This window comes from Carcharodon carcharias, chromosome 7 (genome assembly GCF_017639515.1).
Source record: "Carcharodon carcharias isolate sCarCar2 chromosome 7, sCarCar2.pri, whole genome shotgun sequence".
In the NCBI taxonomy this organism is placed as follows: Eukaryota; Metazoa; Chordata; class Chondrichthyes; order Lamniformes; family Lamnidae; genus Carcharodon; species Carcharodon carcharias.
In genome coordinates, this window is record NC_054473.1 from 192,731,488 (window position 1) to 192,758,396 (window position 26,909).

Consider the following 26,909-nt stretch of genomic DNA (forward strand, 5'->3'; position numbering starts at 1 on the left):
CAGAAAAAGAGACCTGGGGGCATATGTACACAAACCTTTGAAGGTGGCTGGACAAGTTGAGAAAGCTGTTTATAAGAAGCATTTGGGATTATTGGTTTTATTAATAAAGGCACAATTCTGGGCATCACATTTTTAGAAGAATGTTGAAGCCTTGGAAATATCTGGGGGTGTAACTTACACAAATCTTTGAAGTTGGCAGGACAGTGTTGAGAAAGTGTTTAAAAAGGCAAATGGGATCTGAGGTTTATAAATTGAGGTATGCAACACAAAAGCAAGGAGATTGTGATGAACTTTTATAAAACTCTGGTTCAACCTCAACTGGAGTATTGTGTTCACTTCTGGGCACCACACTTTTGGAAGGATGTCAAAGCCTTGGAGAGTGTGGAGAAGATTTATTTAGTATCTTACGAGGGATGAGGGAATTCAGTTAATGTAGAAAGACTGAAAAGGCTGGAGTTGTTGTCCTTGGAGCAGAGAACGTTGAGAGGAGATTTGATAGACTATTCATGATTTTGAATAAAGTGAATAAGGAAAAACTGTTTACTGTGGCAGAAGGATCAGGAACCAGAGAGCACAAACCTAAGGTGAATGGCAAAAGAACCAGAGACGTCATGAAGAAACATTATTTTATGCAGTGAGTTGTGATCTGGAACACGCTGCCTGGTAGAAACAAATTCAATGGGAACTTTCAAAAGGGAATAGGACTGTAATTGAAGGGGAAAGATTTACAGAGCTCTGGGTAAAGAGCTGGAACAGAGTGGTATTAATTGGGTAGATCTACCAAAGAGCCAATACAAACACAACGGGCTAAATGGCCTTTTTCTGTGCTTTATCAATCTACCTCAGGGCAGATGTTTCACATTTTTCTCCTCAGATTTTTGAATTCAGCATCAGTGAGAAAAAATACACTGAGTGGAGCCGTGCGCTGCAGCAACAGGGACTGCACCCACGCTGGGTTGAACGGGATACACCTGTTACACATGTGACCTTTAACCCTAAAGTGTCCACGCAGATTATCATTCATGATGCATACATGTTCTGCATCATTGACCAGTTACTGGTAAGTCTCCTGGCCAGAATATCCAGCCTCCAGCCCGTTACTGACCTACCCCCTTCCCCCCTACCACCCAGCAAAATTTATCTCCTTGTGAGAATGGATGTTTTTTTAAAATATTTTTGGGGACTATTGTGTTATATTCTGTAAAGAAGGCTGTCTGTATTGGTGTGTGTGTGTGTGTAAATGATTTAATTAAGCTGGGCAAAGGTTACTAGAAGACAAGTTGGGAGGTTTAAGACATGAAAGGATAGCGGCGTTAGGTTTGAAGTACAAGTGAATATTTGCATTTTTAAATAAGTTGAGAGTTCATTTGACTATCAAAAGGAAGTCAAAGGTAACAAGAAGCATGCTTGCATCTTGTAGGAGTTCCATAGGTAAACAGGAGAGGCTATATTACATTTAATTGCCCAGACAGCAGAGAAAATGAAAGATTTTATGTTTGGAATGATTTGCATTTCAAAGAGGTGGAAGAACATTGGAACCTGAGATGAAAGGGGGAAAGAGGTACTTTAGAGTTACTGTGGAAGGCTTAAGGTAACTGGTGGTTGTAGCTGTTGGTTGTCTGAGGAAGATCTCCTAGAAACAACTCTAGGCTGGGAGAAGATGCAGTTTGAATCAGCCATCCAGTCAAGCCAGAAAAGTCTTGGGCCACAAAAAGCAATCATGTCCTTGAGTTTTGGATTTCCACAGCAGAGTGGGAGCAAGTTTAACTGGTCATGTGATATGCCTTTATTAAAGCTACAGCAGCTTGCATGGATAATATTATTGGATTTTTATAGTTAAACATCTATGAGTGTGTTGCCTGGAAGGTGTTTACTTGTGGGTCTGACCAAATAGGGAGCCTTTTTGGGGGAGTATTTCATAGGACTAATTTTAATTGTACAACTGTAATTTTATGTGCTTAAGTTTTCTTTTATTCTTGTTAATAAAACTTTTAATTTTGAAAATCCCAAAGGTGTTCTTGGACTTGCTGCTGAGATCTTCTCGTTTACAGAATACAAAAAAAAGAATGTGGCCCGTAAGCCAAGTTTCCCTCTGGGATTTGGTTTGCACATCAATTAACATCGGCTGTGCTCATAAATTTGGGGCTTTTTGTGGGACTATTAAAATTCCTTGATTAATTTGGAGTTTGTGAATCCAAGAGATACAAGTACAAGAAAAATGCTGAACTCATGAGTTTTGCGTTGAGGGGGTTTTAAAGTGGTTGGATTACAAAATGGCTTTGGCGATTGCTTTGACTTTTCTGGGAGTGGAAAATGTGACTATGGAGTATTTGAAATCCCTGAGTAAAATTCAGCTGAGAGAGTTAGCAGATGAAGTGCAGGTAGAGATAAAAGTGGAATTTCATAAGGCTAAAGTACTTACCCAGCATTTAAAGTTAGAGGAAGGGGCACCTGAAACTAGTGTCACAGCTGGAGGTAGTAAGACTTTACTCGAAAATGAAGCAGCTTGATATAGAAAGAGATAGAGAAAGGCAAAAGAGTGAATTGTAAGAAAAAGAAAGAGAAATGAAAAAAACTCAAGTTAGAAAGAAAGGAGAAAAGACAAAATTTGAAAAAAGAAAAAGACAGATCAAAAGAAATAGAAATATAAAAGCTTCAATGGGAAAAAAAGGAGCAGGAAAAGGAAGAGAAGAGATTACAAGAGATAGAAATGCAAAAACTTGAACTTCAGAGAGTGAAGTTAGCAATCGAGGAAAGGGAGAGAGAACGAGATTGAAAGCTTCAAAGAGAACAAGAAGCCAGACAGTGTGAATTATCTAAAGTGAAACTTAGAAGAAAGGAGAGATAGTGATTCAGGTGGGGACTTCGATTCCTTTGAGGAATTTGTTTTAACTAAAATTCTTCAGTTAGTGCTTAAATTGCAGAGGATGAAGTTGAAATATATTTCACCTCATTTGAAAAGATAGCTATGCAATTGAATTGGCCAAGAGGTGCTTGGACTATCATGTTACAAAGTGTTTTGTCAGGAACAGCAATGCACGTGTATGCAAGCTTATCAGAGAAACAGTCTGCAGATTATGAGATAATAAAGGTGGCAATATTAAATGCTTATGAGCTTGTTCCTGAAGCTTATCAGTTGAAGTTTAGGACTATAAGGAAGAGACCTTGTCAGGTAGAGTTTGCAAGAGAAAAAAATATCTGGGATTAATGCTTCAGGGCATTAAAATTAGACAAGCCTTTTGAAAATGTAAGAGAGGTTATGATTATGGAAGAATTTAGAAATAGCATTCCAGTAAACATTAAGGCATATTTAGATGAAAGACAAAACAAAAAGATCAGGGAAGCTGCTGTTTTAGCCGTTATGTATGATATTTCACACAAACAGTGTAGGAAAAGGGTCATGTGGAAATCAGCAAGAAAATTTAGAAAATCCAATAATGGTAAAAATGTTAGGATCAAGCTGAAGGATGCCAGTCTATTAGAGATGAAAAGGTGGAAAGTAGAGTCAAAAGAAGGAAACTGATATGTTATCAGTGTAATAAGGCTGGACATACAATATCAAATTGTTGGAGGTTAAACTGGAGACCAATTGCAGTGATAAGAACCCAGAAGAGTTTTGTAAATGAGAGTACGGTGGACTCTAAGATCCAGGGACAAGGTAAACCAGTGGCTTTTATACCGGTGGAGCAAGAAGAATCAATGATAGCTATACAAGTGGGAATATGTTCACAAACTACCCAAGGGAGTTCTGAAGGGCAGGTTACATAGATGTTTAAAGATTTTATATGCAAAGGGAAAATATATCCATCTTCATAGGGAAGAGCAGGAAAGAATGTCAAAATTTTAAGGGACAAAGGGGCTAGCCAGTCCTTAATATTATGGGATAGTGCCATTTGTTGTCCAGAAGGGTTATTGCAGGAGAGATGATTGTTGGAGCAGTAGAGAAATTGCCCATTAGAAGGGTTCATTTTATTCCAGGGAATAATATAGCTGGGTCACAGATGTTGACTATGCCTACCGTAGTAGTGCAGCCTGTTGACACACAGTCAACAGAGGTTTGACAGAGCATCCTGGATTGTTTCCACATTGTGTGGTGACAAGGTCACAAACGCACAAGTTTAAACAGGAAGAGGAAGAACCTAAAAGACAGGGAGGATGCTGAAATTCAGTTGGCTGGATCAATCTTTGAAAAGATTACCCAGAAGGAGAAGATTGGAGAGGATGAGACTGAGGTGTTTAGTTCCTTGAAGTTAGTGGAGTTACAGCAGCAGGATCCAGATTTGAAGCAATTATACCAGACAGCTTACTCTGAAACAGAAGCAGAATACATCCTAGATTTTTGTTACATTAAGGATAATGAGGAAATGGAGACCGCCTCATGTTCTGGCAGATGAAAAGCAGGTGATAGTGCACCAAATAGTGATACCATCTGAGTACCAGAATGAAATTTTGAGAGTGGCTCATGAAATTCCAATGGCTGAACATATGGGAATTAGGAAAACTCAAGCTAAGATACAAGAACACTTCTATTGGCCTGGACTACATAAAGATGTAGTCAAATTCTGTCAAACATGTCACACATGTCAGGTGATAGGAAAACCTCAAGCAGTAATTAAACCTGCACCATTAATTCCAATTAAAACGTTTGTGGAACCATTTAACAGGGTCCTGATTGATTGTGTAGGACCCCTCCCTAAGACTAAAAGTGGAAATTAGTATTTACTGACAATAATGGATGTGTCCACGAGATTTCCAGAAGCATTACCTTTAAGGGAAATCACAGCAAAGGTGATTGTCAAGGAGTTAACCAAATTCTTCACAAGATATGGATTACCAAAAGAAATACAGTCAGATCAGGGTTCGAATTTCATGTCACAACTGTTTAAGGGGGTAATGAACAGTCGAGAAATAAAGCAATTTAGGTCGTCAGCCTATCACCCTGAATCACAAAGTGCCTTAGAAAGGTGGCATCAGACTTTAAAGACTATGATTAGAGCATTTAGTCAAGATTAGCCACATGATTGGATCCGAGGGATTCCATTCTTGTTGTTTGCTATTAGGAACACCCCTAATGGGTCAACAGGATTCAGTCCTTTGAATTAATTCTCAAATTGATTCAGGAGAAATTAGTCAAAATTCTGAAACTACTCTCCTGGATTAGTGACTACATTCAGGGAAAGATTAAGTAAGCTAATCATGTAAGCTAGCTAGGAAACATTTAAACATATGTCAGCAAGTGATGAGGGCAGATAAGACTGTTATGATTCCCAGCTGCAGTTACCACTGGACAAGCCTGATCTCAGAGTGGACCCAACTTGATAGATGCTAACTTTTAATTGTTTGTTTAGATATGTGGAGAGTAGCTACTGAACAGAGTCACAGGAGTCAGCTGATGAACTTTTAACAAAAGCATAAAACATTTATTAAACAAGAAAAGGTAAACTATATTACATTACTCCTTCACCCACAACTGTCTTTACAGGTATGTAAGAATAACACAAGTTACAAAACCTATCTTATACTCTAATATTCACAATGAGTACACAGTAAGTAAGGCAACCTGTGATCAGACACACCACACTGAAACCAAGTGACAGATGCCACCTCAACCAGATGCTATGGATCTCTCATCAGCTTCCCCCAGACGCTTGCCACACCATGAGCTAATCAGTCTCACTGAATTCTGTCTTTTACACAAGGGTTTTCAATCTCAACTCTCCAGGAACTCGCTTTGGAATCTTCTCCCAAACCGACGCTTTCTTTCAGATGCTTTCCGTGAGGGTTGACCTCCAGGGTTTCGAACTCTCCTTCCGATGTTCCTCTCCCCTGGGACACCACGTGCATTCAAGCTGTCTTCCATGCACAGTCTCTCACCGACTCAGCTGTCAACAGTACATAACTGCTTCAGATGCCCATAGCAAAAGTTACAGACCTTCAGTTGTCTCTTTGGACCTTCTGGCCTCTCACTTTAAATCTGCTTCCTTGAAGCTTGGAGCCTTCCTCTCTGCTCCTTACTTTCACTTCCACAAAACAGGACCTTTCCCAGGTTTCTGCCCTTCCTTTGATGAGAAGGTTGTCTTGGGACTTTCTCCTGTTCTACTTCCCTGGATTTGGGGACTTTCTTTCTTCTTGGATCTGGCTATCTGTCCCGTTTGCTCCAGTCTCTCTCTGGCAGCTACTTTCAACCAGCTTTAGCTTGGAACTATCTGACCCCTTCTAAGTGGCTTCTGCTTGGCAACTGTCTTCAAAACCAACTGAACTCAAACTGCTCCCAAATCAAACTGCCATTTCTAGTTTCTTCTGTGTGTGTCTGTGGGAGGGACCTGCCTCTCTGGATACCTGTTGCTCGGCAACAGTGCCATTTTTATACTCTTGTGTTTGCTTAACTTCCCTTTACGGCCATAAACTCTCATTAGAGACGCAGGCAGCTTTTAAAGTGAAACTAAAACTCAACTTCACCTTTCCTTAACAGACAGATACAGAAATACAAATCAAACTTAAACATTAAATATAAATCTCATCCCTAACACCTACAAATACCAATATAACTTACTTAAACCCTCTCTATTCCCTAATGAGGGAAAAGGCTTGTAGTTTTGTGGCTGGGGAAAAAGTGTTAGTATTGTGGCCAGTGTCAGGTGAACTGTTGAAGGCAAGGTTTAGTGAGCCTTACCAGATCAAAAAAAGACTGAGATAAACTATGTAGTGAATACCCCAGATAGGAGGAAGAGTCAGTGAGTGTGCCATGCAAATATGCTCAAAAAATACTTTGGTAGAGAGGATGAACAGAAGGAGATAGAGGTAGTTGTAAATAAGGAAACAGGGGTAAAAAGTCAGGATTCTGAAATTGACCTTCCTCTGATTAAATTGGACAATCAGGAAGTACATAAAAATCTAAATGTGATGTTAGGTTACCTTCCCGAAAAGTGTTGGATTGATTTAAAAGAGCTATTGCCATCACACAAAGCAGTTTGTGGAAATAAATAGGGGGAAAAAGATTTAGCTCTACAAGATGTTGATCTGGGGAATTCAGATTCAATAAGGCAGCACCCATATAGATTAAATGCAGTAAAATTAGCTCAAGTGCGGAAAGAAATTGAATTTATGCTTCAAAATGACAACATAGAGCCCAGTCACAGTAATTGGAGTTCACCCGTTGTAATGGTGCTGAAACCAAATGGATTGCAAAGACTGTGCATTGATTACCGTAAAGTGAATGCAGTAACAAAGGCAGACCCATATCCTATTCCATGATTGGAGGATTATATCAAGAAAGTGGGACAGTCAATGTTTATCACAAAAATTGACTTACCTATGAACAGGGAGCAGGAGTAGGCCATTCATGCTCTCGAGCCTGCTCTCCCATTTAATAAGATCATGACTGATCTGATAATAACTTCAAATCTACATCCTGCCTACCCTTGATGACCTTTCACCCCCTTGCTTACCAATAATCTATCCATTCTGCCTTAAAAATATTCAAAGACTCTCCTTCCATCGCCTTTTCAGGAAGAGCATTCCAAAGACTCTCAACCCTCAGAGAAAAAATTTTACCTCATCTCCGTTTTAAATAGGTGACCCCTTATTTTTAAACAGTGACCCCTGGTTCTAGATTCTCCCACAAGAGGAAACATCCTCTCCACATCCACCCTGTCAAGACCCCTCAAGACCTTATCAGTTTCAATCAAATCGCCACTTATTATTCTAAACTCCAGTGGATACAAGCCTAGCTGGTCCAACCTTTTCTCATAAGACAACCTGCTCATTCCAGGTATTAGTCTAGTAAACCTTCTCTGAACTGCTCCAACGCTGTGAGAAGTACCCTTATCAGAAAGGGCAAAAGAGATATCAGCTTTTATGACGCCAGATGGTCTATATCAATGCAAAGTAATGCCCTTTGGTATGAAAAATGCACCAGCAACATTTCAGAGACTAACAAATAAAGTGATTGAGGGACTGAGCAATTGTGCTGTGTGTATTGATGACTTAATTGAGTTCAGTCAAACATGGGAGGAACGCTTATAACATTTAAAGGAACTGTTTGATCGAGTGCAGGAAGCCACTTTGGTTGTAAATTTGGCTAAAAGTGAATTTGCATAAGCACAAGTTACATATTTAGGCCACATTGTTGGACATGGTCATGTGATCCCAGGAGATGCAAAAGTAAAAGCTACTGTGGAATTGCCAGTGCCTACAACAAAACAGGAGGTTTTGATATTTCTAGGAATGAGTGGATTTTATCGGAAATTTGTGCCAAATTTCAGCAGTGTGGTCGATCTGCTGAACAGATTGTTGAAAAGAACACAAAATTCCAATGGACACAGGAGTGTCGGAATGCATTTGACAGCTTAAAAGCTGTACTAACTACTAAGCCTGTTCTATCAGCACCTGATTATACAAAGCAGTTTAAGTTGGCTATTGGCACCAGTGATGTGGGTGTTTGTGCTGTGTTGCTATAAGATGATGAACTGGAAATTGAGAAGCCGGTAGGAAATTTCTCACACAAGTTGAATCTACATCAGAAGAAACGTTCAACTATAGAGAAAGAGACTTTAAGTTTGGTGTTAGCTTTGCAGCATTTTGAAATGTATGTTGCAAACAATTCTTCAGAGAGTTATATATACTGACCACAATCATTTGAAATTTCTGGAAGTTTCGAAACAAAAACTCTAGACTGTTTTGGTGGAATTTATTATTGCAACCGCTCAATTTACAAATTATACATGTGGCTGGATGGGAAAGCTTAATTGCAGATGCGTTGCCAGAAGTTTGATATTCAAAAGAACTTGTATATTAGCAAATGGAGAATGGACTGGGATGAACTCTACTTTTACAAAAGACTTGTATATATTTTCATGGCTGGTGCATATACACTATAGTATAGTAGCTTTGCTTGTATAGAAAAATGTAGTAAGGAACACAAAATGAGTTGAAAAATGAAACCATCTTTTTGAAATTATGATGGTTCTTTTTTTACAAGGAGGGAGGTGTGAGAATATTTTATTAAAAATATTTTTGGGGAACATTGTGTTATTCTGTAAAGAAGGCTGTGTGTCTGCACGTGTGTGTGTAAATGATTTAATTAGGTTGGGTAAAGGCTACTAGAAGACAAGCTGGGAGGTTTAAAATATGAAAGGATAGAGACATTAGGTTTGAGGTACAAGTGAATAGGTTGGACCTAACATTTGTATTTTTAGATAAATTGAGAGTTTGGTTGACTATTTCAGGGAAGTCAGAGGTAACAAGAAATATGGTTGCATTGTGCAGAAGTTCCATGGGTAAAGAGGAGAGGTATATTACATTTTATTGACCAGAAAGCAGCGACAAAATAGAAAATGAAAGATTTTATGTTTGAAAGGATTTGAGTTTCAAAGAGGGTGGGAGAACAATGGAACCCAGGATGAAAAGGGGAAAGAGGCATTTTAGAGTTACTGTGGAAAGCTTAAGGTAGCTGGTAGTTGTTAGCTGTTAGCTGTAGCTGGTAGTTGTTAGTTGTTAGCTGTAGCTGGTAGTTGTTAGCTGCAGCTGGTAGTTGTTAGCTGTAGCTGGTAGTTGTTAGCTGTTAGCTGCAGCTGGGTAGTTGTTAGCTGTTAGCTGCAGCTGGGTAGTTGTTAGCTGTTAGCTGCAGCTGGGTAGTTGTTAGCTGTTAGCTGCAGCTGGGTAGTTGTTAGCTGTTAGCTGCAGCTGGGTAGTTAGCTGTTAGCTGCAGCTGGTAGTTGTTAGCTGCAGCTGGTAGTTGTTAGCTGTTAGCTGCAGCTGGTAGTTGTTAGCTGTTAGCTGCAGCTGGTAGTTGTTAGCTGTTAGCTGCAGCTGGTAGTTGTTAGCTGTTAGCTGCAGCTGGTAGTTGTTAGCTGTTAGCTGCAGCTGGGTAGTTAGCTGTTAGCTGCAGCTGGTAGTTGTTAGCTGTTAGCTGCAGCTGGTAGTTGTTAGCTGTTAGCTGCAGCTGGTAGTTGTTAGCTGTTAGCTGCAGCTGGTAGTTGTTAGCTGTTAGCTGCAGCTGGTAGTTGTTAGCTGTTAGCTGCAGCTGGGTAGTTAGCTGTTAGCTGCAGCTGGTAGTTGTTAGCTGTTAGCTGCAGCTGGTAGTTGTTAGCTGTTAGCTGCAGCTGGTAGTTGTTAGCTGTTAGCTGCAGCTGGTAGTTGTTAGCTGTTAGCTGCAGCTGGTAGTTGTTAGCTGTTAGCTGCAGCTGGTAGTTGTTAGCTGCAGCTGGTAGTTATTAGCTGTTAGCTGCAGCTGGTAGTTGTTAGTAGTTAGCTGCAGCTGGTAGTTGTTAGCTGTTAGCTGCAGCTGGTAGTTGTTAGCTGCAGCTGGTAGTTGTTAGCTATTAGCTGCAGCTGGTAGTTGTTAGCTATTAGCTGCAGCTGGTAGTTGTTAGCTATTAGCTGCAGCTGGTAGTTGTTAGCTATTAGCTGCAGCTGGTAGTTGTTAGCTGCAGCTGGTAGTTAGCTGCAGCTGGTAGTTGTTAGCTGTTAGCTGCAGCTGGTAGTTGTTAGCTGCAGCTGGTAGTTGTTAGCTGTTAGCTGCAGCTGGTAGTTGTTAGCTGCAGCTGGTAGTTAGCTGCAGCTGGTAGTTAGCTGTTAGCTGCAGCTGGTAGTTGTTAGCTGGTAGTTGTTAGCTGTTAGCTGCAGCTGGTAGTTGTTAGCTGTTAGCTGCAGCTGGGTAGTTGTTAGCTGTTAGCTGCAGCTGGGTAGTTGTTAGCTGTTAGCTGCAGCTGGGTAGTTAGCTGTTAGCTGCAGCTGGTAGTTGTTAGCTGCAGCTGGTAGTTGTTAGCTGTTAGCTGCAGCTGGTAGTTGTTAGCTGTTAGCTGCAGCTGGTAGTTGTTAGCTGTTAGCTGCAGCTGGTAGTTGTTAGCTGTTAGCTGCAGCTGGTAGTTGTTAGCTGTTAGCTGCAGCTGGGTAGTTAGCTGTTAGCTGCAGCTGGTAGTTGTTAGCTGTTAGCTGCAGCTGGTAGTTGTTAGCTGTTAGCTGCAGCTGGTAGTTGTTAGCTGTTAGCTGCAGCTGGGAGTTGTTAGCTGTTAGCTGCAGCTGGTAGTTGTTAGCTGTTAGCTGCAGCTGGGTAGTTAGCTGTTAGCTGCAGCTGGTAGTTGTTAGCTGTTAGCTGCAGCTGGTAGTTGTTAGCTGTTAGCTGCAGCTGGGGTAGTTGTTAGCTGTTAGCTGCAGCTGGTAGTTGTTAGCTGTTAGCTGCAGCTGGTAGTTGTTAGCTGCAGCTGGTAGTTATTAGCTGTTAGCTGCAGCTGGTAGTTGTTAGTAGTTAGCTGCAGCTGGTAGTTGTTAGCTGTTAGCTGCAGCTGGTAGTTGTTAGCTGCAGCTGGTAGTTGTTAGCTATTAGCTGCAGCTGGTAGTTGTTAGCTATTAGCTGCAGCTGGTAGTTGTTAGCTATTAGCTGCAGCTGGTAGTTGTTAGCTGCAGCTGGTAGTTGTTAGCTGCAGCTGGTAGTTGTTAGCTGCAGCTGGTAGTTAGCTGTTAGCTGCAGCTGGTAGTTAGCTGCAGCTGGTAGTTGTTAGCTGTTAGCTGCAGCTGGTAGTTGTTAGCTGCAGCTGGTAGTTGTTAGCTGTTAGCTGCAGCTGGTAGTTGTTAGCTGCAGCTGGTAGTTAGCTGCAGCTGGTAGTTAGCTGCAGCTGGTAGTTAGCTGTTAGCTGCAGCTGGTAGTTGTTAGCTGGTAGTTGTTAGCTGTTAGCTGCAGCTGGTAGTTGTTAGCTGCAGCTGGTAGTTGTTAGCTGCAGCTGGTAGTTGTTAGCTGCAGCTGGTAGTTGTTAGCTGCAGCTGGTAGTTAGCTGTTAGCTGCAGCTGGTAGTTGTTAGCTGTTAGCTGCAGCTGGTAGCTGTTAGCTGCAGCTGGTAGTTGTTAGCTGTTAGCTGCAGCTGGTAGTTGTTAGCTGTTAGCTGCAGCTGGTAGTTGTTAGCTGTTAGCTGCAGCTGGTAGTTGTTAGCTGTTAGCTGCAGCTGGTAGTTGTTAGCTGTTAGCTGCAGCTGGTAGTTGTTAGCTGTTAGCTGCAGCTGGTAGTTGTTAGCTGTTAGCTGCAGCTGGTAGTTGTTAGCTGCAGCTGGTAGTTGTTAGCTGTTAGCTGCAGCTGGTAGTTGTTAGCTGTTAGCTGCAGCTGGTAGTTGTTAGTTGTTAGCTGCAGCTGGTAGTTGTTAGTTGTCAGCTGCAGCTGGTAGTTGTTAGCTGTTAGCTGCAGCTGGTAGTTGTTAGCTGTTAGCTGCAGCTGGTAGTTGTTAGCTGTTAGCTGCAGCTGGTAGTTGTTAGCTGTTAGCTGCAGCTGGTAGTTGTTAGCTGTTAGCTGCAGCTGGTAGTTGTTAGCTGTTAGCTGCAGCTGGTAGTTGTTAGCTGTTAGCTGCAGCTGGTAGTTGTTAGCTGTTAGCTGCAGCTGGTAGTTGTTAGCTGTTAGCTGCAGCTGGTAGTTGTTAGTTGTTAGCTGCAGCTGGTAGTTGTTAGCTGCAGCTGGTAGTTGTTAGCTGCAGCTGGTAGTTAGCTGTTAGCTGCAGCTGGTAGTTAGCTGTTAGCTGCAGCTGGTAGTTAGCTGTTAGCTGCAGCTGGTAGTTAGCTGTTAGCTGCAGCTGGTAGTTAGCTGTTAGCTGCAGCTGGTAGTTGTTAGCTGTTAGCTGCAGCTGGTAGTTGTTAGCTGTTAGCTGCAGCTGGTAGTTGTTAGCTGTTAGCTGCAGCTGGTAGTTGTTAGCTGTTAGCTGCAGCTGGTAGTTGTTAGCTGTTAGCTGCAGCTGGTAGTTGTTAGCTGTTAGCTGCAGCTGGTAGTTGTTGGTGGTTAGTTGTCTGAGGAAGATCCCCTGGAAAAAGCTCTAGGTTGGGAGAAGATACAGTTTGAATCAGCCATCCAGTCAAGCCAGAAAAGTCTTGGGCTGCAAAAAGCAGTCATGTTCTGGAGTTTTGGATTTCCACAGGAGAGTAGGAGAGGGTTTAAGTGGTCATGTGGTATGCCTTTATTAAAGCTACAGCAAGTTTGCCTTGGAGAGAAACAGAGTTAATGTTTCAACACGCCTTCACGGCCGGAGAGAAGTAGAAATGTGATTAAATTTGTACTGTTTGGCCGGTGGGGGGGCGGTGTGTGTATGTGTGTGTGTGTGGAGGAGCAGGTGAAGCTGGATGGAAGGCTAGCGAAAGGTGGGGACAAAGGATAGTTTGACAAAGATGTCATGAACTAAAGGACAAAGGGAGCATTAATGCTAGTGGTAAGGGCTAAAAAAAAGGTGCTGATAGTGGCAAAGGTAAGAAAGCAGAACAAGGGTAAGCACTGTGTGAAAGAACAACATGGAACAAGTAACAGATGACCCTTTTGGGGGTGGGGTTGGGGAGGGGCGGTGGTGGGGAAAAAAGGATATAAAATGGGGGATTAAAAAGGGGGATAAAACAATGAATAAAAATTTAAAAATTAACAAGTGGATAAAAAATAAAAATGAATGTAGAAAAAAGGGATTTAAAAAGGGGTGGGGATAGAGGAGAGAGTTCATGGTCTTTTCTACATTGGGGAGACCAAATGCAGACTGGGTGACTGCTTTGCAGAACACCTTTGATCATAGAGTTTTACAGCACAGAAACAGGCCCTTCAGCCCATCGTGTCCGTGCTGCCATTAAGCACCTATCCATTCTAATCCCATTTTCCAGCACTTGGCCTGTAGCCCTGTATGCTATGGCGTTTCAAGTTCTCATTTAAATATTACTTAAATGTTGTGAGGGTTCCTGCCTCTACCACCCCCTCAGGCAGTGAGTTGCAGATTCCAACCACCCTCTGAGTGAAAATATTTTTCCTCAAACCCCATCTAAACCGCCTGCCTTAAATCCTAAACCTATGCTCCCTGGTTATTGACACCTCCACTAAGGGGAAAAGTTTCTTCCTATCTACCCTATCTATGCCCCTCGTTATTTTGTAAAGCTCTATCAGGTCCCCCCTCAGCCTTCTCTGTTCTAAGGAAAACAACCCCAGCCTATCCAGTCTCTTTTCATAGCTGAAACACTCCAGCCCAGGCAACATCCTGGTGAATCTCCTCTGCACCCTCTCCAGTGCAATTGCATCCTTCCTTTAGTGTGGCGACCAGAACTACACACAGTACTCTAGCTGTAGTCTTACTAGCATCTTATACAGCTCCAACATAACCTCCCTGCTCTTATGTTCTATGCCTCGGCTAATAAAGGCAAGTATCCCATTTGCCACCTTAACCATCTTTTATAAGACATAAGACATAGGAGCAGAAATTAGGCCATTCGGCTCATTGAGTCTGCTCCGCCATTCAATCGTGGCTGATAAATTTCTCAACCCCATTCTCCCGCCTTCTCCCCGTAACCTTTGATCCCCTTACCAATCAAGAACCTATCTATCTCGGTCTTAAATACACATTTTCTACCTCCGCTGCTGCCTTCAAGGATCTATGGATATGTACATCCAAGGTCTCTCTGATCCTCTGCACTTTCTAGGATCCTACCATTCATTGTGTATTCCCTTGCCATGTTAGTCCTCCCAAAATGCATCACCTCACACTTCTCAGGATTCAATTCCATTTGCCACTGCTCTGCCCATCTTACCAGCCCATCTATATCGTCCTGTAATCTAAGGCTTTCCTCCTCACTGTTTACAACAGCACCAATTTTTGTGTCATCTGCGAACTTACTGATCATATTATACACAACAAACAGCAAGAGTCCCAGCACTGATCCCTGCGGTACACCACTCATCACAGGCTTCCAATCACAAAAACAACCTTCGACCATCACTCTCTGCCTCCTGCCACTAAGCCAATTTTGGATCCAATTTGCCAAATTCCCTGTCCATTTGTCTGCAAGCATGACCCACAATTCCTGTTGCTTGCCATTTCAACACTCCACCCTGGTCTCATGCCCACACGTCCGTCCTTGGCCTGCTGCAATGTTCCAGTGAAGCTCAATGCAACCTGGAGGAACAACACCTCATCTTCTGACTAGGCACTTCACAGCCTACCGGACTGAATATTGAGTTCAACAACTTCAGACCATGAACTCTCTCCTCCATCCTCACCCCTTTTTAATCCCTTTTTTCTACATTCATTTTTATTTTTTATCCACTTTATTTATTTTTATTCATTTATTCATTGTTTTATCCCCCCTTTTATCCCATTTTCTATCCTTTTTTCCCCATCACTGCCCCCTCACCCCACCCCACCCACAAAAGGGCCATTTGTCACTTGTTCTTTCACACAGTGCTTACCCTTACTCTGCTATTATCACATTCTGCTTTCTTACCTTAATGCCACTATCAGCACCTTTTTTAGCACCAACCACTACCATTAACACTCCCTTTGTCCTTTAGTTCATGACATCTTTGTCAATCTCTTTGTCCCCACTTATCACTGGCCTTCTATCCAGCTTCACCTGCCTCCCCCCCGCCAAACAATATAAACTTAAACACATTTCTACTTCTCTCCAACTCTGAAGAAGGATCATACGGATCGGAACGTTAACTCTGTTTCCCTCTCCACAGATGTTGTTAGACCTGCTGAGTTTTTCCAGCATTTTCTGTTTTAGTTTCAGATTTCCAGCATCTGCAGTATTTTGCTTTTATCTATTAGGCAGTGTTGCCTGGGAGGTATTTAGTTGTGGGTCTGACCAAATAGGAAGTCTTTTGAGAGAATATTTTGTAAGACTAATTTTTAACTCTGCAACTGTAATCTCATGCGCTTAAGTTTTCTTTTATTCTTGTTAATAAAACTTTTACTTTTAATTTTTAAAATTCCAAAGGTATTTCTGGACTTCCTGCTGTTGTGATCAGTCTGTTTTTTTTCTCATTTTCAGAATATTAAAAAAGAGTATGGGCCCTAAGCTGAATTTCCCTCTGGGATTTGGTTTGCACAGCAATGTTTAACATCGGCTGTGGTCAAAACATCCTCATCTCCTGACCACCTCCTCCCTGCACCCACTTTCCCCTGCACCCACCTTCCCCTGTCTCCCCCTAACCTATTTCTTATTTCACTGTTCTACTTTGAAGCATTCTTCTTGAGACTAATTTTTGTTGACTTTCTTCCAGCCTCTGCCAACTGAACAATCAAACCTGCATAATCAGGCGATCCTGAGAGGTCTGTCTAACAAAGCTCGCAAGACCCAGGAACATGCTTTCAAAATCTGTAAGAAATTCAAGGTGAGAGCTGAGGAACTTGTACAACGTTCCAGCATAGGAACAAGCTATTCAGTGTTTCGGATCTAAGCTGCTGTTGTGCTCTACATGAGCCATTGAGTTCCCCCCTTAACCTTCTCTCCACGAAGGAGAACAATCCCAGCTTCTCCAGTCTCTCTACATAACTGCAGCCCCTCAATCCCTGGTACTTTTCTAGTCAATCTCCCCTGCACCCTCTCCAAGGTCTTGACATCCTTCCTTGAGTGTGGTGCCCTAATTAACACACTACTCCAGCTGAGGATTAAGCAGTGATTTATAAAGGTTTAGCATAACCTTTGTACTGTGTCCCACCATTAATAATAAGGATCCCAAATGCTTTTTTTATTAGTCAACTTGTTCTTCTTCAAATATTTATATTTACAGCCTCAGGTCTCTCTGTTCCTGCACCCCTTTTAAAATTGTACCATCACTAGCACTCTTGCTGCGAAGTCAGAAGGTCGTGGGTTTGATTCCACTGTAGAATTTCAGCACAAAAATCTAGGCTGACAGTCCAGTGCAGTACTCAGCGAGTGCTGCACTTTCAAAGGTGCAGCCTTTTAGATGAGTCTTAAACTGAGGCCTGTCTACCCTCTCACGTGTACATAAAATATCACATGAAAATATTTTGAATGAGAACAGGGAAGTTATCCCAGTGTCCTGGCCAATAATTATCCCTTAATCAGTGTCACAAAAACAGATTTTCTGGTCATTATCAGTTTGTGAGATCTTGCTGTGCAAAAATTGACCACATTGTTTCAAGCATTACATTTCGTGAAGTATTTCATTGGCTGTAAGGTGCTTTGGGATGACCTGAGGTCGTGAAAGGTGCCAGATAAATGTAGTCACTCTCTCTCAAGAAGGCAGCTCGCTGCCACCTTCTCAAGGGCAATTAGGGATGGGCAATAAATGGTGGCCCAGCCAGCGAAGCCCACATCCCATGAATAAATTTTTAAAAATTGCATTAATTCATTCCCCCTACGAAATTAAGTCTCAATTTTGTGTGTTAAATTTGATCTGCCACATATCTGTCCATTTCACCAGTCTGGGTCCTCCTGAAGTCTCTTGCTCTCCTGCTTGTTATTTACTACATTTCTCAGTTTTGTGTCATTTGCACACTTTGAAATTATGCCCTTTATCCTGTATATGCTCAGGCCATTCATGTTTATCAAAGTGTGAAGTGGTCCCAACACCGGCCCCTTGGGAAGACCCACTGTATAATTTCCCTCTAAGCTGTGCAGGTGCATTGCTGCGTAGTAATCTGGAACATGCTGCAAAGAATAGGACACGTACCACCAACGTTCACTTTAAGATGCACCCACACGTGGTTGCGTACCAATCTTAAAGTGAGTGTGCAGTGCAGCTAACAGGCCACACAAAATAAAGGAAAATTAGACAAACATTTCTTCCCTCCAGACTGAAAAACAACTAATCATGCTACTTTCTGCTTCTGTCCTTTGGCCAATTTTCCATGGTGCCATTTTCCCTTTAATGCCATGCCTTTCAATTTTAATAACAAGTCTATTATGTGGTACTTTGTCAAAAAATGTTGAAAATCCACATATAAAATATCAGCAACATTACTGTCATCAACCCTCTCTAATACTTCAAAGAACTCCATCAATTATTTGGACATAATTTGCTTTTATTATAATTTAATGCTGGCCCGTCTTTTATTAACCAATATTTTTCCATTTTCAATTTGTGATTAATTTTTTCCTTAGTTTATTGTGTCTCGAAGCCTTCTGACATTTGATTGATTGGCCAGTAGTTGCAGGGTTTACCCCATCCGTTTTTTTAAACATTTCCGATCCTCCAGTCCTCGAACACCATTCATATCCAGTCTAATCCTATTGCCCTGCTTGCTGTACAAATCATTTTACATTCCTCTTTTGGAAGAAACTGTCTAATCCTGTTAGAACACTTGAGGGTTTCAACAACAGTTTACAGCCAAGAATTCCCCACTGTACTTCTAAATTCCGCTTAAATTTAAGACAGTCAGTAAAAAAATTAGTGTTGTCTTGTCACACTCATCAAAGGAAACAGTCCCTCACATGATAATTATCATAACGCTTCATAACGCAAATGCCACTATCAGGTCACCCCTCAGTTTGTCAGCTCTTGTGGAAAGAACATTAATCTCTGTGTGACATTTCATCCCAGCTAACATCCCATTAAGCTCACATTGTTACCTCTTCCATTGCCTTAATATCCTTATAACTGGATGCCCAAAATTCTACCTAAAGTGGTACTGATGGCCCAGTGCAGTTCTTGAGTCTAGCATTACCTTTCACTATCATAGTCTCTACCTTTACAAGGCCAAGGATTCTGTTGTTCCTTTCATGGCCTTGGCAGCTTCTGCTTCCACCTTATATGGCTTTACAAAGGTTCCACAGCTGCTCTACTCCTTATAGATCTCTAACCACCTGACCCTTTGGAGTTTGGTTTAACTTGTGCTCATGCATTGTGTTTAGGGATTGGGGAACACTGGTCTCAGTTTGGCTTCTCTTTCCCACCAGCTGATTTATTGTTCCCCACTGGGCAGAAGGTTGGAAACTGAGGGCCATCCCAGACAGTCCAGGGATAGACTGAGACACTGACACAGTCCATGGCAGCGACTGAGACCCGGTCACAGGCCAAGGAATTGACATTTATCTTATTTTCTGTTGCTCTGGAAGTATTGTTTTTCAGTTAGACAGCTCACTGAGGTAGAAATCTGTGTTCCACATGTGGTCAGGTTCCCTGAATCTTCCTCTTTCTCTCTGCAGCCTCTGCTGCATGCTGAGCTGCTGTTCGATGGCTGTCTCGTGGTAGTGGAACGTCCTATAATGGAGATTAATGCACAGCTGCCTGCACCGGTCCGACAGAAGAAATTTGCCACGTAAATAGATCCTGCAGCTGAGTTAGTGCTGGTTCCTAGTGTTATTTCTTTATTGTCAAAATCTTTCAGATTGCTCACTGTCCTTATACATTACATTGGAGCTACAAACTTGTAATATTTTATATGAAATAAATATATAAAACTCCAGCTGTATCCATTGTTCATTACTAACTCACTTTATTCTGCCCACTTTCCACAAATGGTCTGAATCTAGTCTCAGGGAGCAAAGGTCACTTTGAGTTGACCCTGAGTGACGTTTCACCTCTGCTGTGGAATCCTCTTCAAGCAACCTGCTGCATTATGGGATCTCCTGGACGCAGGGTCACCCACCAATGGTGGTCCTGAAGGAGGGGTTGCCCACCAATGGTGGTCCTGGAGGAGGGGTTGCCCACCAATGGTGGTCCTGGAGGAGGGGTTGCCCACCAATGGTGGTCCTGGAGGAGGGGTCGCCCACCAATGGTGGTCCTGGAGGAGGTGTCACCCACCAATGGTGGTCCTGGAGGAGGGGTCGCCCACCAATGGTGGTCCTGGAGGAGGGGTCGCCCACCAATGGTGGTCCTGGAGGGGGGGTCGCCCACCAATGGTGGTCCTGGAGGAGGGGTCGCCCACCAATGGTGATCCTGGAGGGGGGGTCGCCCACCAATGGTGGTCCTGGAGGAGGGGTCGCCCACCAATGGTGGTCCTGGAGGAGGGGTCGCCCACCATTGGTGGTCCTGGAGGAGGGGTCGCCCACCAATGGTGGTCCTGGAGGAGGGGTCGCCCACCAATGGTGGTCCTGGAGTGGGGGTCGCCCACCAATGGTGGTCCTGGAGTGGGGGTCGCCCACCAATGGTGGTCCTGGAGGAGGGGTCGCCCACCAATGGTGGTCCTGGAGGAGGGGTCGCCCACCAATGGTGGTCCTGGAGTGGGGGTCGCCCACCAATGGTGGTCCTCAGCTCCTCCTGTTGTCAAGTTGATCTGTTCCATCACACAGTAAGTCAGAAGGCTAACCCCCCCCAAGTGTAACACATACGCTGCATGATGATGTACGCAGAGTCTGTTCGGTATTCCTGCTTTGCCTGGTTACCCTTATGTGCAGCACCAGTAATAAGGATGAAATATAAATCCAAGTTATTGAAACCTGGGATCTGTTTCATTCAGACTATTACATAGCAGCACTGAGCTTGTGGAGTGGAATAGCTGAACCGTGGTATGACCCAGTGCAATTGTAAACTAGAATGTCTAAGATGAGCAAAGTTTTACTGTTAAAATAAGAAATCAGGGTGGGAAGGGGGTGATGATTTGGAGGAGCTTAGAATATCGAGGCTCAGTGAAGAAGGCTGCCTGATTCTCTCCTGCCAAAGGCAAAGTGGAGGGAGGGTGTGACGGGGCCAGAGGTGACGGGGCCGGAGGTGACGGGGGCGGAGGTGACGGGGGCGGAGGTGACGGGGGCGGAGGTGACGGTGTGACGGGGGCGGAGGTGACGGGGGCGGAGGTGACGGGGGCTGGAGGTGACGGGGTGACGGGTCGGAGGTGACGGGGGCGGAGGTGACGGGGGTGGGGGTGACGGGGGCGGAGGTGGTGGGCAGTGTGTGGAGTCGAAGGAGGGTGTGTGGAGCTGGTGGGATGTGGTCAGGGGGTGTAATCGGGGGAACAAGTCTGTTGAACGTTTTGTGACAATAATATCCTTTCTGAGGTAATGGGACCAAAACTGCACACAGTACTCCAGGTGTGGTCTAACCAAGCTTCTATACAATTAAAACAAGACTTCACTCCTCCTGTACTCAAATCCTCTTGTGGTAAAGGCTAACACTCCCTTAGCTTCCTAACTGCCTGCTGCACCTGCATGCTAGCTTTCAGTGACTTATTGACAAGGACACCCAGGTCCCTTTGTACATCTACACTTTCTAATCTCTTACCATTTAGGAAATACTCTGTACATTCGTTCCTCCTACCAAAGTGGACAACCTCACATTTTTCCATATTATATTCCATCTGCCATGTTCTTGCCCACTCACTAAGTCTGTCCAAATCCTCGTGTAACCACTTTACATCTTCCTCACAACACACATTCCCACCTAACTTTGTATCTTCCGCAAACTTGGAAATATTAAATTTGGTCCCCACATCCAAATCATTGATATAGATTGTGAACAACTGGGGCCCAAGTTCTGATCCCTGTGGTACCCCACTAGTCACAGCCTGTCAACGTGAGAATGACCCATTTATTCCTACTCTCTGTTTTCTGTCTGTTAGCCAATCCTTAATCCATGTCAGTATATAGCCTCCTATCCCATGTGCTTTAATTTTGTTAACCAACCTCCTGTGAGGGACTTTATCAAAAGCCTTCTGAAAATCCAAGTACACTACATCCATCAACTCCCCTTCATAAATTCTGTTAGTAACATCCTCAAAAAACTCCAACAGGTTTGGCAAACATGATTTTCCACTCACAAATCTATGCTGACTTTATCCAATCAGATCATAATTATCCAAGTATCCATTTATCACATCCTTTAGAATTGATTCTAGCATTTTCCCTTCTACTGATGTCAGTCTAACAGGTCTGTAGTTCCTGTTTTCTCTCTTCCCTCCCTTCTTACATAGTGGGGTGACATTTGCTACCTTCCAATCTTCAGGAACCATTCCAGAATCTGTAGAATTTTGGAAGATGATCGCTAATACATCCACTATCTCTATAGCAACCTCTTTCAACACTCTGGGCTGTAGGTCATCAGGTCCCGGGGATTTATCAACTTTCAGTCCCATTAATTTCTCCAATACAACCTTCTTGCTAATACTAATTTCCTGCAACTCCTCATTCTCCCTAGTCCTTCGGATCTCTAATTCTGGGAGCTTTCCTGTATCTTCCTCAGTGAAAACAGACACAAAGTATTCATTTAGCTTCTCTGCCATTTCTCTATTCCCCATCATAAATTCTCTTGATCCTGCCTGTAAAGGACCCACATTTGTCTGAACCAAACATTTCCTTTCTACATACCTATAGAAGCTTTTACAGCCTGTGTTTATGATTTTTGCCAGATTGCATTCATATTCTATTCTCCCTTTCTTTACCAATTTCTTGGATCTCCTTTGCTGTACTCTAAAATCCTCCCAATCCTCAGGTTTACAACTACTTCTGGCAACTTTATAAGCCTTTTCTTTTAATCTTATACAATCCTTAACTTGTCAGCCATGGTTGATTGACTTTTTTGGGGGTTTTTGCACCTTAAGAAATGTATAGATGTTGTAAGCTATGTAATAGTTCTTCAAAGACTATCCATTGCCTATGTATAATCATACCTTTTAATGTATTTTTCCAATCCACCCCAGCCAATTTGTCCCTCATGCCTTCATAATTTCCTTTATTCAACTTTAACACCCTTGCTTCACTTCAGAGTGAACTACCTCACTTTCAAACATAAAATAAAATTCTGTCATATTTTGATCACTCATCCCTAAAGGTTCTTTTACAACAAGATTATTAATTAGTCATTTTTCATTACATAATACTAGATCTAAAATAACCTGTCCTCTAGTCAGCTCCTCAACATACTGCTCTAGAAAACCATCCCTAACACACTCCAAAAACTGGTCTTCCACAGCATTCATGCCCATTAGGTTTACTCAGTCCAAATGCAGACTGAAGTCACCCATGATTACTGTATTACCCATGCTACATACTTCTCCACTCTCCTGATTCATACCATCCCCCACATTACCACCACTGTTTGGTGGCTCACAAACAACTCCAACCACTGTCTGTTCCCCTTTGCTGTTTCTTAGCTCCACCAAAACAGATTCCACACATTGTTCTTCCGATCTGAGATCCTCCCTTACTAATGCACTGATCCCATCCCTTATTATCGGCGGAACTCCACCTCCTTTCCCTTCTTAAATAAAAAAGATAAAAACAAAAAACTGCGGATGCTGGAAATCCAGAAAAAAACAAATACCTGGAAAAACTCAGCAGGTCTGGCAGCATCGGCGGAGAAGAGCACAGTTGACGAGGGTCATGAGGACTCGAAACGTCAACTGTGCTCTTCTCCACCGATGCTGCCAGACCTGCTGAGTTTTTCCAGGTGTTTTTGTTTTTCTTTCCCTTCTTGTCTGTCCTTCCTAGATGTCGAATATCCTTGAATATTCAGTTCTCAGTCTTGGTCACCATGCAGCCGTGTTTCCATAATGGCAATTATATCATACTCATTTACCCCTATTTGTGCCTTTAGATCATCTACCTCATTGAGAATGCTGCGTGCATTCAGGTAGAGTACCCTTAACTTTGTCTTTTTGACATAATTCTATATTCGAAGCATACTCAATGCTTTGTTTCTCCTGCCTTCTAGTCTCACTACTATTTCCTGTTACCACTTTACTTCCTTCCAATTTGGGCCACCCCTCAGGTTGTCCTGAGAGTCCTCAACATCATCTCCAGACCCCATGAAGTCTCATGACATCAGGTCAAACATGGGCAAGGAAACCTCTTGCTGATTAACACATACCGCCCTCCCTCAGGAGATGAATCAGTGCTTCTCCATGTTGAACATCACTTGAAGGAAGCACTGAGCATGGCAAGGGCACAGAATGTATTCTGGGTGGGGGACTACAATATCCATCACCAAGAGTGGCTCGGTAGCACCACTACTGACCGAGCTGGCCGAGTCCTAAAGGACATAGTTGCTAGACTGGGTCTGCGGCAGGTGATGAGGGAACCAACAAGAGGGAAAAATGTACTTGACCTCATCCTCACCAACCTGCCTCCCGGAGATGCATCTGTCCATGATAGTATTGGTAGGAGTGACCACCGCACAGTCCTTATGGAGATGAAGTCCTGTCCTCTCATTGAGGATACCCTCCATTGTGTTGTGTGGCACTACCACTGTGCTAAATGGGATTGATTTCAAACAGATCTAGCAACTCAAGACTGGGCATCCATGAGGTGCTGTGGGCCATCAGCAGCAGAATTGTACTCGAACACAATCTGTAACCTCATGGTCCAGCATATCCCCCACTCTACCATTACCATCAATCCAGAGGATCAACACTGATTCAATGAAGAGTGCAGGAAGGCATGCCAGAAGCAGCACCAGGCATACCTAAAAATGAGGTGTCAACCTGGTGAAGCTATAACACAGGACTACTTGCGTGCCAAACAGCATAAGCAGCAAGTGATAGACAAAGCTAAGCGATTCCACAACCAACGGATCAGATCTAAGCTCTGCAGCCCTGCCACATCCAGTCGTGAATGGTGGTGGACAATTAAACAACTCACTGGATGAGGAGGTCCCACAAATGTCCCCATCCTCAATGATGGGGGAGCCCAGCACATCAGTACAAAAGATAAGGCTGAAGCACTTGCAACAATCTTCAGCCAGAAGTGCCGAGTGGATAATCCATCTTGGCCTCCTCCAGAGGTCCCAGCATCACAGATGCCAGTCTTCAGCCAATTCAGTTCACTCCACATGATATCAAGACACAGCTGAAGGCACTGAATACTGCAAATGCAATGGGCCCTGACAATATTCCGGCAATAGTACTGAAGACTTGTGCTCCAGAGCTTGCCATGCCCCTAGCCAAGCTGTTCCAGTACAGCTACAACACTGGCATCTACCCGGCTATGTGGAAAATTGCCCAGGTATGTTCTGAACACAAAAAGCAGGACACTTGGCTAACTACTAGCCTATCAGTCTACTCTCAATCATCAGTAAAGTGATGTAAGGGGTCATTAACAGTGCTATCAAGAGGCACCAGCTTAGCAATAACTTGCTCACTTGACACCCAGCTTGGGTTCCGCCAGGGCCACTCAGCTCGTGACATTATTACAGTCTTAGCTCAAACATGGACAAAAGTGCTGAACTCCAGGGATGAGGTGAGAGTGACTGCGCTTGGTAGCATTTGACCAAGTGTGGCATCAAGGAGCTCTAGCAAAACTGGAGTCAATGGGAATCAGGTGGAAAACTCTCCGCTGGTTAGAGTCATACCTAGCACAAAGGAAGATGGTTGTGGTTGTTGGAGGTCAGTCATCTCAGCTCCAGGACATCACTGCAGGAGTTCCTCAGGGTAGTGTCCTAGGCCCAACCATCTTCAGCTGCTTCATCAATGACCTTCCTTCCATTATAAGGTCAGAAGTGGGGATGTTCGCTGATGATTGCACAATGTTCAGCACCATTCATGACTCCTCAGGTACTGAAGCAGTCCATGTCCAAATGCAGCAAGACCTGGACAATATCCAGGCTTGGGCTGACAAGTGGCAAGTAACATTCGTGCCACACAAGTGTCAGGCAATGACCATCTCCACCATGAGAGAACCTAACCATCGCCCCTTGTCATTCAATAGCATTACCATCACTGAATCCCCTGCTATCAACATCCTGGGGGTTACCATTGACCAGAAACTGAACTGGACTAGCCATATAAATACTGTGGCTACAAGAGCAGGAAAGAGGCTAGGAATCCTGCAGCGAGTAACTCACCTCCTGACTCCCCAAAACCTGTCCACCATCTACAAGGCACAAGTCAGGAGTGTGATGGAATACTCCCCACTTATCAGGATGAGTGCAGCTCCAACAACATTCAAGAAGCTTGACACCATCCAGGACAAAGCAGCCTGCTTGATTGTCACCACATCCACAAACATTCACTCCCTCCACCACTGACGCACAGTAGCAGCAGTGTGTACCATCTACAAGATGCATTACAGAAACTCAACAAGGCTCCTTAGACAGCACCTTCCAAACCCATGACCAGTACCATCTAGAAGGACAAGGGCAGCAGATAGATGGGAACACCAGCACCTAGAAGTTCCACTCCAATCACTCACCATCCTGATTTGGAAACATATCGCCTTTCCTTCACTGTCGCTTGATCAAAATCCTGGAACTCCCTCCCTAACAGCACTGTGAGTGTACCTACACCACATGGACTGCAGCGGTTCAAGAAGGCAGCTCACCACCACCTTCTCAAGGGCAACTAGGGATGGGCAATAAATGCTGGCCCAGCCAGCAAAGCCTACATCCCGTTAATGAATTTAAAAAAACCTGCTCTTGCTGCACAAAGATGCATCAGTTAAAGTGAAATGTTAGCTCTATGAAAACAGAGTTCCTGAAAGTTGTTAGTTATTTGAGTTCACAGTCCTGATATTACAGATCACCGGATGAGAAGTGAGTTCCCCCCAATTTTATTTTTCAGTTTTTGAAACAGATAGAACTTTGCCATCTTCTTGGGGAAGATTTTGGGGCAAAGTAGGGCGGGGGAGGGTGCATGTAAATGGGACAGGAATCTTCCAAGAGAGGCTCAACTAAAAAGGTTTGGGACCCTTGACCTTCACTAATTGGTGTTGCTGCCGCTTTAATACTGAACGCTTCCCCATTTGGCCCATCCAGGGTCCACGTGCACAATAACCATCACAATACTGTTGCTGTGCTGATTGGTTGAGTTGTGTAACAGCTGAGATGTTGATTGGATAGATAAGCACTATTGGCTGAAAGGATGTAGGTTCTTTCTGTGAAAGGTTGGGCTGTGTAATGTGGCCAGTGTGACTGTCTGAGCTGTGAGATTTTGGGAAAATTGAGATCGGCAGCTGTTCTGGGATAAAACAGAAAATGCTGGAAATTTTCTCAGCAGATCAGGCAGAATCTGTGCAGAGAGAAACAGAGTTAACATTTCACATCAATGTCTTTTTATCAGAACTGGGGAAAGTTAGAACTGTTATAGGTTTGAAGCTGGTGAATTGGTGGAAAAAGGGAATGTTTCCGAAAGGGTGGAAGACAGGAAAGATTAAATGACAAAACCAATGGGGCAAGTAAAGCAATAATAAATGTGTCTGGGGCAGAATGAAAAGGAACAGCTGCCACATCTGAAAACAAAAACAAGAGTAAGACTTAAACATGCAAAGAAAATAAAGAACAATGGGGATAGAGATTA

At 43.3% G+C, this 26,909-nt stretch overlaps 1 protein-coding gene across 1 annotated transcript in view; it reads left to right on the plus strand.

Annotated features, from left to right (window-relative positions):
* The window catches only part of utp4 (UTP4 small subunit processome component), a 55,242-nt gene extending 36,088 nt beyond the window's left edge, over positions 1-19,154 (plus strand). The window contains exons 14-16 of the mRNA XM_041192256.1: positions 875-1,060; positions 16,004-16,114; positions 18,895-19,154. Of these exons, the coding sequence (XP_041048190.1) occupies positions 875-1,060; positions 16,004-16,114; positions 18,895-19,011 (414 nt within the window). The 3' untranslated portion in view covers positions 19,012-19,154. The remainder of the gene's footprint in view (positions 1-874; positions 1,061-16,003; positions 16,115-18,894) is intronic.
* The last annotated feature ends 7,755 nt before the right edge of the window (positions 19,155-26,909 follow it).